The following is a 17965-nucleotide window of genomic DNA, read 5'->3' on the forward strand; positions in this document are numbered from 1 at the left end:
GCAAGTCTGTAGAGGAATGAAGAAAAATGACACAAAAATAAGTAAAGCGAGAGGCTTGTTTTCTAATATAGCCACTGGGGGCTTAAAGGCGAGTGTATAACTGCTGTCTTGAGCAGTTTTTATACAGTCCCTGGTACCTATTATACATCAACAGGTACTGAAATTGCTATAGTAAATGAGTGGTGCGAAAACATCCCTGGCACACTTGCCGTAACAATAAGACGATATGGCCTGGCAACGTAATTATGCCCATGATAAGTGTAGATAGATTAAGAATTATGACATGTTTGGATGATGGCTGGTTAACCCACATTCAAACATGGCATTTTAATATCATAGGTCTTATCAGTCACCCTGCTGAGAAAACAAAACAGCTAACACCAGTTTAAGCTGGTCATTTCTGGGTTAGCTGGTTGGTTTTAGAGGGGTTTTGCCCACATCAGATGGGCAGGCTGGTCTGACCATCTTAAACTGGCTAAATCCATCTTAAGCCAACCAACTAGATTTTTTTTTTAGCTTTTCCAGGGTAATTAAATAATAATTTACATACAAATCCCAGAGTGATTAAAGATTTTGGCAGCGTTCACACTGACAAATACCTTAAGTGCAGAAAACCGAAGTCAATCGCCTTCCCTATTTTGTGAAGGCGTGTAATATGGATAACGACAGTATAAAGACTTTATTGTGTCTTAAGGGATTTAATTTGTATTCCAAAATATTTTAGGTCACTCCCGCTGCTTTAATCCTCTCAAATATGAGGTCAAATATTCAGTCTTGTCCAATTTAGTTTTTTCCCTCAACGCCCAAACGCATTACAGGTGTTTTGTCTCTCGCTGACTGCACAACATCCCTAAATCGTGCCATATTTTTCACAACAAAAGAGTGGTTGGTAGTTTTATTAGTTATTGACATTTCTGTGGTATTTACAACTTCCGTTCGTACAGAACACGTCATCCGAACTCACGCGCGGTTGAAAATAACCGTTCAGCTGCTGTGTGAGTCATTCAGAATAAAACTGAGGTAAAAACAATAATAATTAAATTAAATAACAAAACCAAACGCCAGAAAGATTGTGAAATCGTCTTACCCAGTTGATAAATCGCATATTAATTTATTAGGCTATAATTCTCCAGAAGACTATAACCAACTGTATTATTTTAGTTGAAAGACTGTGTACCATGGTACATTTCTGTGATAGCCTACACATTGTTTAATATTGTGCCTAACTGTAACACGAAAACTAATGTGAAGTGCCTGTCAAGTGTTTAAAATATCGACCATCCTAAAATCTCAAACATGAGTCAATAATCCAGCGCGCGCTCTGTCGAGCGTTTACTGCTACTGTAAAGCGCGTGTCCCGTTAAAGAGCGACAATCTGCGTCATGTGACGGCGAACGGACGGACGGACGGAGAGATGAAGATGGCGCAGCACCGGCGATGAAGAGTCTCTCGTTCACACCGGAAAATCACGGAAAACCGTATCGATTAGGCGTAAAAGAGCACCACGCGCGCGCACGACTCGAGAAACCCTCAAGGTTAGTTTGTCCTCGCGCTGTTTTGTCGGATTCCAGCGCTAAACCACGACTGACCGAGTCAATGAAATAAATAAATGATCGTCTCCATCCTCAGATGTTGCTGCCGTCGCATCCATAACGGGAGATCCAGGCGCGCGCGGGTGGGAAACCTGAGCTGACGTGTGAAATATGTCGTTTGTTTTATGAAACACACCGCTGTGAGATAAACACGTCTGAGCGTCTGCTTGAACTTTAATGTGTCATCGTACATGACATTTAACCGAAACTCTTCTGATATCTTGGTTATTTTACCGGGATCATGTGGACACCGACCGAGGACGAGAAAATCGGAGTGGGTGAGTTGAAAATATGTTTATTTATCATTCTTGATGTAAACATACACATTAAACTATTTGTCAGCGACTGATTTCAAGTGTTTATGTGGCTTACAAATCATTTAACGATTTGAAAAGGCAAATTACATGCTGTCATATGAAACTAGATGCCATATCAAATGTATAAAAAGGCCATGTTGAGTGTGGAGAAATTCGTAACCCGTTTTATCTATTTAATACTGGTACTTTCACCAAGGTATTACTATGATTTTTTATTGAATTCTTTGTGTAAATCTGTCTGCACGACTGTTGAATACTAAGGTGATGTTACAGTAGTAGCCTACACACACACACACTGCTGATGTTGAAGATGCTCGACTGACCGACAGGGGGCGATACGAGCGGTGCGTTTCCAACAGGTGCATATGATGGAAAACATCTAACATTTAGGTCTATCACTCATCATCCACATCACCATCATCATCATCATCCTCATCATCATCTCAGCTTCCAAAACAAAAGGACACCGTCTTCATTGTTGAAATGCACCGTCAGCATGTTGCAGTGTTCACCGTTTATCACCGTTAAAGCTTCGTGTCAGTGCGTGAAATGCCAGTGCAGTTTGCACCTCCCCTACTGTTCCTGACAGAATCACACAAGCTTCGTGTACAAACAGAAGCAAATTCAAACGCAGAGGTCATTAGTATACCTTCAAAAGAATGAATCATACAGGGGGGGGGTATCATCGCTGCAGTAAATACAAGGAACTTGACTTATTATTCTCATAAGGACCTGATGAGTCACCAGTTTCAGGGAGATCAGCATTAAGGGTGGGTGTATGATTGGTCATGTACAATCTAGTTGTCATATCGGTCAGATGAATGCAGATTATTTAAGATGCATTGTTGTGTAGACTCGGTCACGTCGGTTCACTTCCTGTGCTCGTGCGAGTCACAATACAAAATGGCAGCCTTCACTACTATATCTTTGCTTGATGATATTTGTTGTGGCGTTAGTGGTGTGAGTAAATTCCTCCTATTTTCAACAAGCCTTTTTAGGCACTTCAAAATTTAATTACTCATATGGGTGATTCTTTAATTAGGGCAACTTTTTTTGTCTCCAAGGATGATTTTAAAGAAAACATATTTAAAGAATGACTTATAATAGCCTTAACATTTTTGGTTGCATTTTATTTTACAGTAGGTGCACTTACAGTGTACCTGAGAAATGACCGGGTAATATAAGGTAACTACATGGGTTAAGGGTAGGTTCAGGGTTAGTACATAGTTATTACCCAGTTATTGTAATTACTATTATAAGTACATAGTATGTACATGGGGAACAGGACTGTAAAATAAAGTGCTACCAAATTTTTTTAATGACTTTTTCCTATTTTTTTAAGAGTGTGCAACACTAAATTGGTTAAATCAGGACAATTCTGTTTCAGACTTTTCCCTAAGAATTTAAATGTGTAATTATTTTACTTGTAAACTTTGCATAACATTGCGTTTTTCTTGTATTTGGTTATTATTAAAATGTAATTTAAAATATTATACTTAAAAAAATAACATTGAGAGAACATACACTTTATCTGGTGTTCATTAAACATATACATGTCATTACCGAATCAGTTAGCCTAGATTTAACAGTTAGGCTATTGCTTAAATATTTGATAATCTTGTAATTTTTTTTAACCTTTTTTTCTTTTGCGTTTAAAGTTAATTGACTGCTTACTAGCTTGTTGTTTTAGCAAGACAGAGGGGCCGTTTACCCGACACCGTTTTCAACTGAAAACTTTTAAAGCGCTTTGGCCGTTAATTTACACGACAATGGTGTTTTGGGGGCCTGGAAACGCAAACTTTTGAAAACGGGTTTCAAAGTACATGTTTTTGAAAACGATAACATTATTGTCTCTGTATAAACTACAAAAATGCGAATCTGTGAAAACGGTGACGTCATGCGCATGCGTATTACGTGTTCAGTCTACAGGCGCGTAGTGTTTCTTTACAAAGTGACATCGCCACCTACTGGCCTGGCATGAATAATACAGCGTTTTTAGTCGTTTTCACGGATCCTTGAGAACGGGGATCGTTTCTATAGGGGGAGGCTGCAGACCTGGAGCCGGTAGATATACAGCCCAGGCTGTTTTACGCCCCTGTTGTTACTGATGCGTCCAGTAGGGGGATATACTGCGAAATAACACCATTAAATCGACGCTCGAAACTTACACATTAATAATAACCAAGGCATAAAATGTTTCTTCCAAAAAATTTCAAATTTCATTACCATCACACACAGTATCAAAAATCCCTACCACACAGTGTTGTTATCATTAGCTAAAACTGTTCAAAATCATTTTCGTTAATTAAAAAACAGCTGAAATAAAACATAAATATTAGTAGAAAAACTTACATGAAAATAAGAAATGTTGTTTTGGCAACTAACTGAAATAAAATAAGATTATGTTGAAGTACTACAACTACTAAACTACAATTATATAAAATAAAATAAAAAACTAATAAAAATGATATGAGCACATAATAAAATTAAAAATAACAAGTCAAAATATTAATTAATATTTTAATAGTATACACCTAATACTAAAATAACACTACTATCACTACAATATACCAACATACACTTCTGGTTTATCAGGTTTGAAGAAGTTACATTAACTTTTAGGTTGTCTAAAAGTTAAGTTTCCCTTATTGAAGAATCACACATATATGATGTGATATGATGAGGAGATGTTCAGAGTGCCATTTCACAGGCATTTTTTTCCCTTCTTCTTTGATGCTGCATCTTGTTTGCAGGGAACAGCAAAGCAGTCAAAGTAAATACGAGCAAGTTTGAACTTTAAAATCTCTCCTCAGGGAGCCATATAACCTCAAATACGGCCCATTTGTCAGAGCTGTCATCCGACATCTGCTTTAGTTTTAATGACTATATTTTTTAAGAGCTACAGAATAATAAACTTATAGGAACCGACCAACTATTTGTCATCTAGAAAAGCAGATCTGTCAAACGGATGGGAGTTTTAGATTCTGAGGCAACATAAGGTGGAAACTCATGGATGTTCTCCAAAAGACCCCCCCTCCCCTCCCTCCCTCCCTCCCTCCCAGATTCTGGCACGCCATTGAAAAAACAGCTATTCACGCTGGCTCTGTGTGAATGGGTCTTTGTGATGCAATGGCCATGTTGAATGTGATGCTAACCTCACAGCCTGCTAATGCACCACACAGTTCACATCAGTGAAGGCCATTTTGCTCCCAATCTCTACTTTTACTGTAGAAAACATGTTGAATCAATAGAGGTTTGATATTAATTCTGTTTATTTTTGAAGGTATTTTATATTAACTATCACTGCCACTGACTTTCAATACCATTTTTGGGACGAGAACAGGAGATATTAGTGTCGAAACAGAACATTTTGAGGTTGGAAAGGAAATTTTCATATTTGAGATGATGATTACTACCACATATTACAAATTCCACCTCTTATTTTGATTATGAGGACAAGGCTACTAAAGTACGGCCTCATTTTAGTAACTACACTATTCAGCGCTGCTTCCTCTACATAAGTCATAGGCGACATTGTTGATATAATGGAGATAATAAGATGGATAATCTTCAGTAAGAGGGCCAGACTGCCCAATTTTATGGTTAAAGAGCCAAATTTCCTCTAATGCCTAGAGGTGATGTATAATTTACTAATGTGCACAATTACATCCCATTTTGATCTGGCATTGCGTAATGTTATATCCTTGGGGTATTCGCGAATGGCAGCACTCATCTTGCATTTCATTCAAAGTCAGATATTTCTACTAGGATATTTATCTCATACGGTAATTGTTGGATGTTTGGAAGATAATGGCTGCGTCTGAAATCGCATACTTCCCTACTTTATAGTAGGCGAAAAACATTATGTGACAAAAGAAGTCCGAATTCACAGTACTGGCAAAATATACCCAGATTACCTACTACTTCTGGTGAGATTCTGAAGTGTGCATATGATGGACACTTTACTATCCCATGAGGCCACAGGAGAGGATTTATGAATGGCAGTGAAGCGACGTAAGTGACACTGGTAGGTCACATGACAGTGACAACATGGCGAATGTAGTACGTCCGGATCTAAAGGACAATTCCGGTGAAAAATGAACCTAGGGGTAATTAACACATGGTTACCGAGTCGATCGTTCCCTGGGATGCGTTTTCATGAAAATCGAATGTAAAGAGTTTTATCTTAAAAAACAGATTATCTTATAACGCTAGTATATGGGGCACAGAGTAAGTAAAAGTAAATCGCTAGTTAATACCACTAACAAGGCTCAAAATAGCCTCACACTAACACGGTAGCATAATGAGGGTCCCTACATGCAAACCGAAGCATTGAGAACTTTGTAAGTGTACAGACAGTTTAATAAGAAGATACTTTATAAAGACAGTACATTATGCGTTTACAGAGAGGATCCATCTTGGAAAACAGTCTCGACTAATCGAGTCACGAATGCCGGACAATTTCACCGGAATTGTCCTTTAATCATACTATTTAAGACAAACTTTTTTAGCGCTCAAAAAGTAAGTACTTAGTAAGGTAAGTACCTACTCAAGAGAGTATTCGATTTCGGACGCAGCCAATGTGTAAAGAAAAAATGACTGTGGTAGCATTTGTTTTGCACGATTACCAACATAAAATACAATTGAGATTATTCGTTGGTTAAACCTAGCTAGACAGGTTTTTATCATGAACTTCCATTTTTAATTGGCTTAAAGGTCATTTTCTGGTAGCGTTGCACCACTTTCCACCACCTACTTTTTCAATAAAAGGATCTCACAGTGCCTCCATCAACACTTCAGAAAACCTGAGCACTCTTTTTCTGTCATAGGCTCATAACTGCATTTAATGATCTCCTATGACAGGAAAAGAGTGCTCAGGATTTCTGAAGTGTTGATGGAGGCACTGTGAGAACTTTTATTAAAAAAGTAGGTGGTGGAAAGTTTGTTTGTTTGCGAGACTGTCACATTGCAGACTCACTGCAGTTAGTTATTAGCAATGTTTGCTAAGGCTGATACCTCAATTTATGCAGCTTGTTGAGATGTGCTATTATTTTTCTAAGTATCCAGACTTAAAATTTTCACCTGATTGACAATAAAATTGGCGATAAAATCACATAGACCAGACTATCAATACTTGGAGGTTACTTGTTAGGTGGCTAGCAAACGAATATCAACATGCTAAATCATGCTAACTTGTAATCTAGCTAAACAAATTAGCTCCACATCAACGAATGTGAGAGATTGTTATCAGTTTTAGGTTTTGTTTAGGCTAGTAACGCAAATAACTAACATTAAATCTGCCGCTATTGCAGAATGTAAACTATTTTGCTATTCCTACCATTTCCTGTTTTCTTGATGAACTTTTATAAAAAAATTAGGTGGTGGAAAGTTTGTTTGTTTGGGAGGCTCTCACATTTCAGACTGCAGTTGGTTATTAGCGATGTTTGCTAAGGCTAATACCTCAAATCACGCGGCTTGTTGAGGCGTGGCATTATTTTTCTAACTGTCCAGATTTTACGCCTGACAGAAAATAAAATTGGCAATAAAATCACATAGACTTACCTCTTAACTGAGACCAGAATATTAACACTTGGAGGTTAGTACAGTAGGTATTAGGTGGTTAGCAAGCAAACATGCTAAAAATGTTAACTTGTAAACTAGCAAAACAAAATGAGCTCCAAATCTACTTCCGTGAGAGATCATTAGTATAATACGCTTACCAATTTAGGTTAGGCTAGTAACACAACACAGACTTGGGGGTTAGCAGGTGGCTAGCATAGCGACATGCTTAAACACGCTAACTTGTAAAGTAGCGAAACAAAACTAGACTCCCTTGAGCATTTATTAGTATAATTTGCTTACCAAATTTGGGTTTGTTTAGGCTAGTTACATAAATTACCGATAAGTCATTTGGGAGAACTTAGTCTCAGTGCCGTTATTGCAGCATATAAACTATTTTTGCTCTTTGTACTGTTATATTGATAACATAGATCTCTTGTGGAACTGCTGGAACCATTTCACCCCTTGTGCGTCTCCAAAATTTGTGATTGTGCTGAATATCTGCAGGAGCGGAACGCAGGGAGAAAGATACAGACAGAGGAGGGAATAACATGGCACAAAACACAGGAGATGTCAACAGTCGATACCTCCACCAAACTGTTTACAGTCATTCTTAACCAGAGGGGGCTTGTTCACACACAAATGTCACTGTTGCAATGCAAGCAGACATGAACATTTGGGAAGGGAAGCTTGCAGGGGGAGTAGAATTGGCACGCTAGACCTGTCATCTCGAGCCCCCACACAGACTCACGCACGCTTTCGTTTGTGAGCTTCCTCTACACACACTCCTGCTGAATGCGTGCTTGGGGCAATGTATGTCAATTATATTAAAAACTGTCAGCTCCTGATCGTTACTCTTATTTGGTCTTCGATCGGGCATTTAAAAGCTTCATTCTTAATGAAGTCTTATGGGTCAAGCCTGTGGCTTTAGTGCAGCTTGCCTTGGGTTTCTGTAGATGTTTTTAATGTTTTTGCTTTTTATTAGTGTCTCCTCATTACTTTGTCTATTATGTGATTCATAATATAGTTAGAATAATTGTTCTACAACTAACTATAAGTAATTTTGCAAATACATGTCAACTAACTCATTAATTCGCAACTACATGTCAACTAACACTCATTAGAGTATTAGTAGAGTATTACTTATAGTCAGGAGAATGTCTGTTGAGGAGCATCAAAATAAAGTGTTAGATATTAACACTTATTAATAAGATATTAATAAGACGGTCTACTAATACTATACTGAGAGTTAGTTGACATGTAGTTTCTCAAAGTCACTTATAGTTAGTAGAATGTAAAGTTGATCATCGAAAAAAAAAAAAGTGTAACCAGAAAATTCTTACTGAACCTCAAAAAAAAAAAAAAAAAAATCTCGGTAATGAAAATTATTTATGAATTTGAAATGTCAAAGACAAGAATATAAGTGACTCTTTAGGACTTTTATTCATTTTACGATAACGTAAAACCCAATTTAATGTGATATATTTCTGATTGAAACTAGACAGTGATAAAAAATGTAGATGGAGCTTAATTTTATTTTTCAGGAATTGTTTGGATCGTAAAAAAGTGGGCGACACATACCAGAACAGAGGCAGGTTTTTCTAGGGGAGGGGCTAAAAAATAAGCGACCTTGATGATGTCACTGGAAAAGCAAAGTTATTTCAGAAGTGTAAAACAAAAAAAATATATATATATTTTGTCTGCATACCATTTATATATAAATCACTCTGTATATTGTCTATAATGTAGAGAATGGAACAAGGATAAGGATTTATAGTTAAACCTCACTGTAACAATATAGATAATATCTCGGCTACATCCTCCTTCCGAGGTTAGAGCGTGTTTTAATTGCGTTTAAATCATTACCGCTAAGTGCTCTGAATTAATTAGAAGATCTGATACCGAAGCAACAGAGCGAGTGGTTTTAGGGGAGGCGCTGTCCAAGGTGCTGAACACAGATGCATTGTTCAACACACACGGATTGATACCTGAGACGCTCTGGCAGCAAATGGGTTTACCACGCTTTTCTAACACCCAAGACGCATTCAGCAAATCCCCGGTTAGATACTCCTTCAAAACACGTCCTCTCGTCGAAATCCCAGGTCTTATGTCAGTAGCGACATAATCGCTGTGAAAGTGGCGCGTCGAAATCCTCCTATTTACCTTTTCCTCCGGCCGATCCTGCCTCTCCTGAATGAACCTGACTGAGCAGCCGGCAGGTCATTAGTAAAACATTCTGGAGCTCTTGCAATAAGATCCCCTGATTTTGCTAGCTGAACAAACTTGATTAGCTCTCTTTCAGTCGCTCACTACCTCTCAAATCAAACATTTACCTCGCATTAATATTCCCCTGATTTGAAGTCAATTCCAGACACCTTTTCTTCACACACTTCCCTCTAGTCAAACAGTCTCTCTCTTGCCGTTTATTGCCCTCAACGATTGATTCTTTCTGTCGACAGCTTGCCCTAGTGCTAATCAGCGAGATGTGCTACAAGATTGCGATATTTCGCCAATGAACTGGTCTGATGCTGTGCGTTAGTTGCTTTAGTTTTGGATTGACACCCACAGTGGAGTCTTTATGAAGGTTTATTTAGTCGCCCTTTGATCATCACTAGTTCCCCAGGGAAGCGAAGGCCTAAAATTGGCTGTTATCTTCCCAGGATTCTATCTGGATTTTTTTTATGGTGCATGTATAGCTTGTTTTAGCTGTGAAAAGAATCCAGATTTTGATGCAGAGCGTCATTATGGGATGTTTTCAAAGACTTTGAATGTGTGGGGTTTTTTTTGTTGATAGAAGACATGTATGTAGAAAGAAAAAATACGGATAGATATTGAACAACAAAATGCTGGATGGATGGATGGATCAAAACAACAGATGGATAGAGAGTGACAAAATGATAGATAGATAGATAGATAGACAGACAGATAAATAGACAGACAGACAGACAGACAGACAGACAGATAGATAGATAGATAGATAGATAGATAGATAGATAGATAGATAGATAGACAGACAGACAGACAGACAGACAGACAGACAGATAGATAGATAGATAGATAGATAGATAGATAGATAGATAGACAGACAGACAGACAGACAGATAGATAGACAGACAGACAGACAGACAGACAGATAGATAGATAGATAAATAGACAGACAGACAGACAGATAGATAGATAGACAGATAGATAGACAGACAGACAGACAGACAGACAGATAGATAGATAGATAGACAGACAAACAGATAGATAGATAGACAGACAGACAGACAGATAAATATATAGACAGACAGAGAGATAAATAGACAGATAGATAGATAGATAGACAGACAGACAAACAGACAGACAGATAGATAGATAGATAGATAGATAGACAGACAAACAGATAGATAGATAGATAGATAGACAGACAGACAGACAGACAGACAGATAGATGATAGATAGATAGATAGATAGATAGATAGACAGATAGACAGACAGACAGACAGACAGATAGATAGATAGATAGATAGATAGACTAGATAGATAGACAGATAGACAGACAGACAGACAGACAGACAGACAGATAGATAGATAGATAGATAGATAGATAGATAGATAGATAGATAGATAGATAGATGCAGAGCATAATATTGGGATGTTTCTAAAAATTTTGAATTGTGCTTTTTGTTTCGACTCTCTTCTTTTGTCCTCTAAACTTTTTTTTTTCAGAACCAAGTACAACTTTTTTGTTTGTGATTGAAAGTATCTCTTCCTCATAAGGATGTGCGTTATTCCTCTTGTAGACAAGGCTGACAGAAGGGCCCTAAGCATGGTGGGATTCTGTCTGAGAGTTCCGTTGATGTTATGGCAACCGTTGTGAAACAGAAGCCGGCCTGCGGAACTCTGGCACAGGGATTCCAGCATTACCATAACAACCCTGTTGTCACAGTCAGAAATTAGCATGGTGTGGCGAGCAGGACGAGGCCGAGGGCCGTGAGAGAGCGGCATGAGGCCGGTGGCGTGATTACTCTGATGAGCGACACCTGCGAGACGCACCGGTCTCGAATCTCTCACGGAGGAGCGGAAGCATAAAGGAGGAGCGACGACAGTGAAGAGGGAGAGAGGACAGGCCTGAATTTTATTTGATGTGTTTCTGTTTTGTGTTGCCAGCAGTCGTCCGTGAGGGGCTGCTGGCTTTTACTTTCATTTTTGTATTTGTTTATTTATTTATTAAAATGTTGAATGTTCGCCGGTTCCCGCCTCCTTCTTCCCATAACATCTGTCTGAACCTCGTTACATTGGTGCCGAAACCCGGGAAGAAGGAGGAACGCGCTGTCAAAGAGCCCTCGCCGCTGTGGGGAATCCGCGGTGCCATCGAGCATGGTGAGCAGAGTCCGTCGCCATGGACGCTCGAGGCGGTGCGCTGGAGTGAGTTGCCGGGGGGACGGTCGAGCTCGCTGCTGGCCGCCTGGGTGCTGGAGGGACGGCTGCCGTCCGTGAGGGAGAGGAGGAGTCGCCGCCGTTCGCCGTGGGCCGGAGCCTGCTGTCGTCCGCCATGATGGGGAGGAGCAGGGAACGGGGGATTCCTGCCGTCTGCCCGTATCCGAAGGAGCCGTCGCCGTCCAACAGGCGGCGGAGGAGTCTCGTGCCGTCCACCGAGGGCTATCCAGCGCCACCGCCAGGCACCGCGGAGAAGATCGCCCAGCTGGTGCAGGGCCAGATGGCAGCGCGTTGTGGGAACCGGACTAATAATTTTTTTTTTTTTTTTTTTTTCTCTCTCCCCTCTCTCGTCTCTGTCGCTCCTCATGCTTCCGTCTCCTTTTCTCTCGCCTCGTCTGTCCATACCCCCAGGTACCGCAGCCGCCGTGTTCGGTCTCCCCGGAGGAGGGGGGGGGGGGGGGGGGGGGGAGTAGAGCGCAGTCTCGTGGGTACCCCCCGGCCTGCGAGGGGCGATGGGGGTATGTGGCGAGCAGGACGAGGCCGAGGGCCGTGAGAGAGCGGCATGAGGCCGGTGGCGTGATTACTCTGATGAGCGACACCTGCGAGACGCACCGGTCTCGAATCTCTCACGGAGGAGCGGAAGCATAAAGGAGGAGCGACGACAGTGAAGAGGGAGAGAGGACAGGCCTGAATTTTATTTGATGTGTTTCTGTTTTGTGTTGCCAGCAGTCGTCCGTGAGGGGCTGCTGGCTTTTACTTTCATTTTTGTATTTGTTTATTTATTTATTAAAATGTTGAATGTTCGCCGGTTCCCGCCTCCTTCTTCCCATAACATCTGTCTGAACCTCGTTACACATGGTTTAGTAAGCAAGTCACTGCCGAGATGGAGAATCACATGTAAGCCGACCTTGTGTAGAGCATATTTGACTACTTATTTGTAATGTATCGTGTCTCATGTGTCATTTCTGATGGAGATATCAGTAGTATAACATTTGTAATATTTTAACACTTTTTTTTTTTACTCTATCCATCAGTATATTATCTCACAGGTCGGAAAGTGCTATAAAAACTACTAAAAACCTGTTCTCTCAACCATATATATCAGTCTCACTAGAACATTCTGAAAGTGCTGATGGCTAGTTCCCAGATTTATTTTTTTCTCTACTAAAAATTGCCAGGCTGCCCTTTTCACTAAGCCCAAAATAGAAGGGTGAAGTCAGCTGTTAGAACTAAACACTTTTGTCTTCTGAAAGGCCTCACTGCCTATTGATTAGCCCTCAATGACTTTGTTAATGTTGACTGTGTATGGCATGTTCATTATGGCTGACGTGTGTGTGTTTGTGTTTGTGTGTGACTGTCTGTCTGGCCTGTGTGTGTGTGTGTGTGGGGTCACATGCCTGGAGGCTGGAGTCAAACAGCCCTTAGTGGTGACATAAAACTGCATTTCCATTCCCACTTTGGGGCCAAATGGATTTTAGTGGTTCACTTTACAATAATCATTCCCAAGCACAAATAATGCAAAAAGACCTTGGCTTTCACCATGGAGTGTCTGAATATATTCCGTTGTTAAGGGAAATTAAAGTAAATGAATAGTTAAGTTGATAGATAGATAGATAGATAGATAGATAGATAGATAGATAGATAGATAGATAGATAGATAGATAGATAGACAGACAGACAGACAGACAGATAGACAGATAGATAGATAGACAGACAGACAGACAGACAAATTTCATTAAAATTTGAGTTAATACAACAAAGGAGTTTGGTTTAATAAACATAAACTCAAAATATTGTGTTATCTGAAGCACATTAATTGTCTTTAAAAATAAAAACATTAAAAATAAAAAAGTAGATAGATAGATAGATAGATAGATAGATAGATAGACAGACAGACAGACAGACAGATAGATAGATAGACAAAGTTGATTTGACAAAAAATCAAAGATAGATAAAAAAAGTAGATAGATAGATAGATAGATAGATAGATAGATAGATAGATAGATAGATAGATAGATAGATAGATAGATAGATAGATAGATAGATAGATAGATAGATAGATAGATAGATAGATAGATAGATAGATGGATGGATGAATGAATGGGTGAATAGGAGACATGACAGATCGATATAAAAAAGGATGGATGCATATATAGAATGACAAAACTAAAGAAAGTCAGATAGACCAATCAGATTAGAGCTTGCCAGTTTGACGAAGCTCATATTTGCAAACAATATGCTCAGTGATCAGTGAACAGACTGTGGGTGACTGAGTTTAGCAGGCTTAGCAACATGAAATAAATAGAAACATACAGAAAAAGCAATGTCAGCCACTAAGCCTTCAAATTATCTTAAATTATGAACGAGCAGAGTACACGTTTCCTCTTTATTTATTTACTCTGTGCTCTTTTTTCTTCTTCTTGAAATACTCCTCCTGTGGACTCTTGACACATATGCCATCATCTCTTTGCTAGGTTTTTTGTTTCCTGGTTTCTACCTCCCCTCTCATCCTCACATTTCCTACGTTTTAAAAATCTTATTTTTTTTCTCTCCAACTCTGTCCCTTTCCCCTTCTCACGTTTCCACAGAAGGGCAATTACTTTGACCCAATTCCCAGCTGTCCTCATGCTAATGGAGCTGTGCTATGACTGTTTTTAAGTCTGCTTTACCTTGTACATGCTAATGTGCCATTAAGATTTGACAATAGTGTAGTGCACACATCATTTTCGTTCTGCACAGCGTTCTTCCCTTGTGCTAGGGGTTAGCGGGTTCTTCATTCACGTCTACATGAATTCCGGTAGCTAGCTGATATGGTTTATAATTCTGCTTCCAGCACTTCGCATCAAACACACTACAGTTCATATGGAGTTCATATGGCTTTTTTTAGTTTGAATGAGTTCAAAACACATTTTGTGGTCAATAGAGTCAGAGTCCGCCATTCCCATTGGGATAGGATGTGCTAACACACAACTTTTTATCAGAGATGTGCATTATCCAATCCAGTTGCTCAAGCACATGACATACTGTATAATAAATGCTGTTGGAATAACTAGTCCTAAACACTCCAAATGACACATTCACAGCCAATCAGAACACATTTATAGGCAAAATTGTATATATTTTTTTTTGTAGTATTTCAGTAGAGGCCCTGCAAACCATGAGGATGGGGCTCCGCCCACAAGTTGTAATGTCACCAATTTTGGGCTGTTATATTTAAAAGTATATTTTACAATACTGCCTCACTCCCTAAGAAGTAACTCATTTCGTTACTCGGTTGCTTGCTTTGGAAAGTAATGTGCATGTTACTTCCGTGTGACTTTTCCTCACCTGGGCTGGGTTTGCTTGTTTGTTAAATAAAAAAATATTGTATTTTTGGCAAATGTAAGGGCCCTTTCACACTAAAAGTCAAATGAATAAGTCTCAGGCTGAAGGAAATGAAAATTCAGGCTTGTACAGTAGATGGCGCTGCTCAAACTAACCTTTCAGTCTTGCTGTAATTTTAGATCACAGGTGAAGAGGACACAGAGTGTTCAACACTCTTAGGCCCTGTCCCAAATGGCACCCAAAACACTCGCACGGTCTTCCTAAGAGTACTTTCGTGATGTAATGCCCCTTTGGCGTTCCCGTTTTCAGGAAGAAGTCTGCTGTGGAGCTCGCTTCAGTGCGGGTTCAGCAGAAGTGCATATCGAGGGCACACATCGACCGCAAAAGATGCGCTCTGACACTTAAAATGACTAAATGGGACACCCTACGTGGACGTAAAGCTAGAAAATGTTGTTGTTTTTTTTGCCTCTAGGGGTCGCTAACCTCTTACAATAACAAAGGCGTAGGTTGATGACGCATAAGCGGAATTAGGAAACTTGTTGTCATGCCGAAGGATCTAATAATGTTTATGGATGAGTGAATACATTGATGTTTTTAACATGACTGTGGTATGAAGCCGGTCGCGAGTACTAATGAGAGACAGATTAGGAATAAGGACATTTCATTCGACCGAACTACCCGCAAGTGCTGAATTACTACTCACACGGGTCAGTTTATTAGACGAATTAAACTTGTGAGGTAACGCAGCGCTGTTTCACTTGGTCTACACTATCACACTAAACTGCATTTGAGTGTTAAGTTATAATGTTATTCTATGTGTTAGTTTGTCTGTATGAGACTAGCAGTAAGCTAGATCAACATTAGAATTACATACACATCATATTCTAACATTTCATCATGTTGAGCTATATAACATTGATTAGTTTTATGTACATTGGCTCACCTGTCTAATAAAGTACATGCAAGAGCGGCGTCTCTGTCAAGTCGAAGTTAGTCGTGACGTGGAGCTCTTGCCATCTCGAAAACACCACACTGATATTGATCCTCATTTTTAGTTCTCCTTTTGTCCCAAAGTCTGCAATGTTTGAACGAAACAACAACAGCGTGAACATGCCTCTAGACGTAACGCAGTTGTCCACGTCTGTCGCCATGGTTACTATGGCAGTACGAGCGGAAACCAAGGATAACGCGGATATTACGTCATTGACAGGCGACGAGTGAACATGGACGAGCCATTATTTAAATTCGGGAACTTTTGGGATATTGTTAGTACACAACTGCAGGAAATATATCACACTGTGCAAGTGATTTTTGGATATTTTATTACAATAACGGACACGTGCACGCAGCAGCCATTGTAAGTCCACAAGCTTATGAAGTGTGCCATTTGGGACAGGGCCCAAAAACAAATAAAACACAAATGTGATGTTTATCTAACGTCACATGTATGTTTTGCTTATTTGTATGGTTGAATAGGATCATCGAAGCTCAGCAGCAAAGACATTAGTTAATAAAGTGAGATTAAATACATAAAGTATATTTGTGTTATTTAACATATTTGATGATTAACATATTTGATGAATATTCTGAGTTTGCATTTGACTGTTTTTATTAATTTTGAGGAATACTGAATCTGTTTTTGTGCAAGTGAGATGTAAATGCATTCTCATATTTAGTCTACAATAACTACAATAACCATCATGCTACTCACCTTACTCAGGATTTCTCTCAACATGGGGACAGGAGAGCTGTCAGGCAGTGAATGGGAAAACAAAGTAACTTCCATTACGTATTTGAAAAAGTGACAGATATTTTGTTAGAAATGATGTTAGCTTACTTAGCTTGATGTTAAATAGCATACTTGTTCATTTATGTTGTGCCCGGCGTAAGGAATGTCTTTGGCAGATTTATGTTGAAGAAAGCCTGATCAGTCCTGTGGGGTATTATAAATAGCTCAAATTATTAATTAATCATGATAAGCTGAGTGGTTTAACATTATGCTAAGTTAGCTCTCTAGCCAGAAGCTAAAATAGTGGTTCCATCAGCAAAGTGGACACTTATGATCTGCATTTTTTCAGATTTTTACAGTAATCTGCCTATGGCGTTGATTGAGATACCCAAGATTTAACATCATGTTTTGCATATCTTCCCCCTCTCCGTTGTAAATATGTTGCTAGCTTATCATTCTCATTCTAACATGATCTTTGGTTGTTTTGATGGATTTAACATAGTCTGCAGTTCCATGGTAGAATAATTTATCATATCTGTCAAAAAAGAAATATAAACAATAACTACATTACAGTTAGGAATCTCCAAAAAGCATTTAAACATTTTTATTAGGACATGGAGTTGGTATTTTTTGACATAGGCTAAATCTGAGTTCTCATTACACAGCGATTTGAGGAAGCAGTTGTCCTTGCTGACCTATTCGAGTACTCAGATGAACTTGAGACATATTTAATCGATAACATTGTACTTCTAGGACATTTTTGCTATTTTTATTGATAGGAAAAGTTGAGGAAGGATAGGATGAAGATAAGTGGGTAGACCTTGAGCCTACAGAGGTTAGAACTATTAGTTCTGTTGATTCTCTGCCTCTTGCTTGTATGTTTATTCATAGTTTGACTAATTTTTCAGGCTTACGGCTGACAGTAAGCAGCTTTGTGTTAACACGTTTGACCATATTTAAACCATCCTGCAGAATTACTCTGAAAAAAACAGCATGAAAAAATGCCAAAAATGCCTCCAGAT

At 39.2% G+C, this 17965-nt stretch overlaps 1 protein-coding gene across 6 annotated transcripts in view; it reads left to right on the top strand.

The window, feature by feature from the left end:
• Positions 1-1388: 1388 nt before the first annotated feature.
• dock3 (dedicator of cytokinesis 3) overlaps positions 1389-17965 on the top strand; it is a 204258-nt gene continuing 187681 nt past the window's right edge. For 4 of the 6 annotated variants that reach the window (XM_082137785.1, XM_082137786.1, XM_082137788.1 and 1 more), the window contains exon 1: positions 1389-1870. In XM_082137785.1, the coding sequence (XP_081993911.1) occupies positions 1834-1870 (37 nt within the window). In that variant the 5' untranslated portion in view covers positions 1389-1833. The remainder of the gene's footprint in view (positions 1871-17965) is intronic. The other 2 variants (XM_082137787.1, XM_082137789.1) reach the window with 1 other exon arrangement.

Source organism: Leuciscus leuciscus, assembly GCF_965113295.1.
Source record: "Leuciscus leuciscus genome assembly, chromosome: 15".
Lineage (NCBI taxonomy): Eukaryota > Metazoa > Chordata > Actinopteri > Cypriniformes > Leuciscidae > Leuciscus > Leuciscus leuciscus.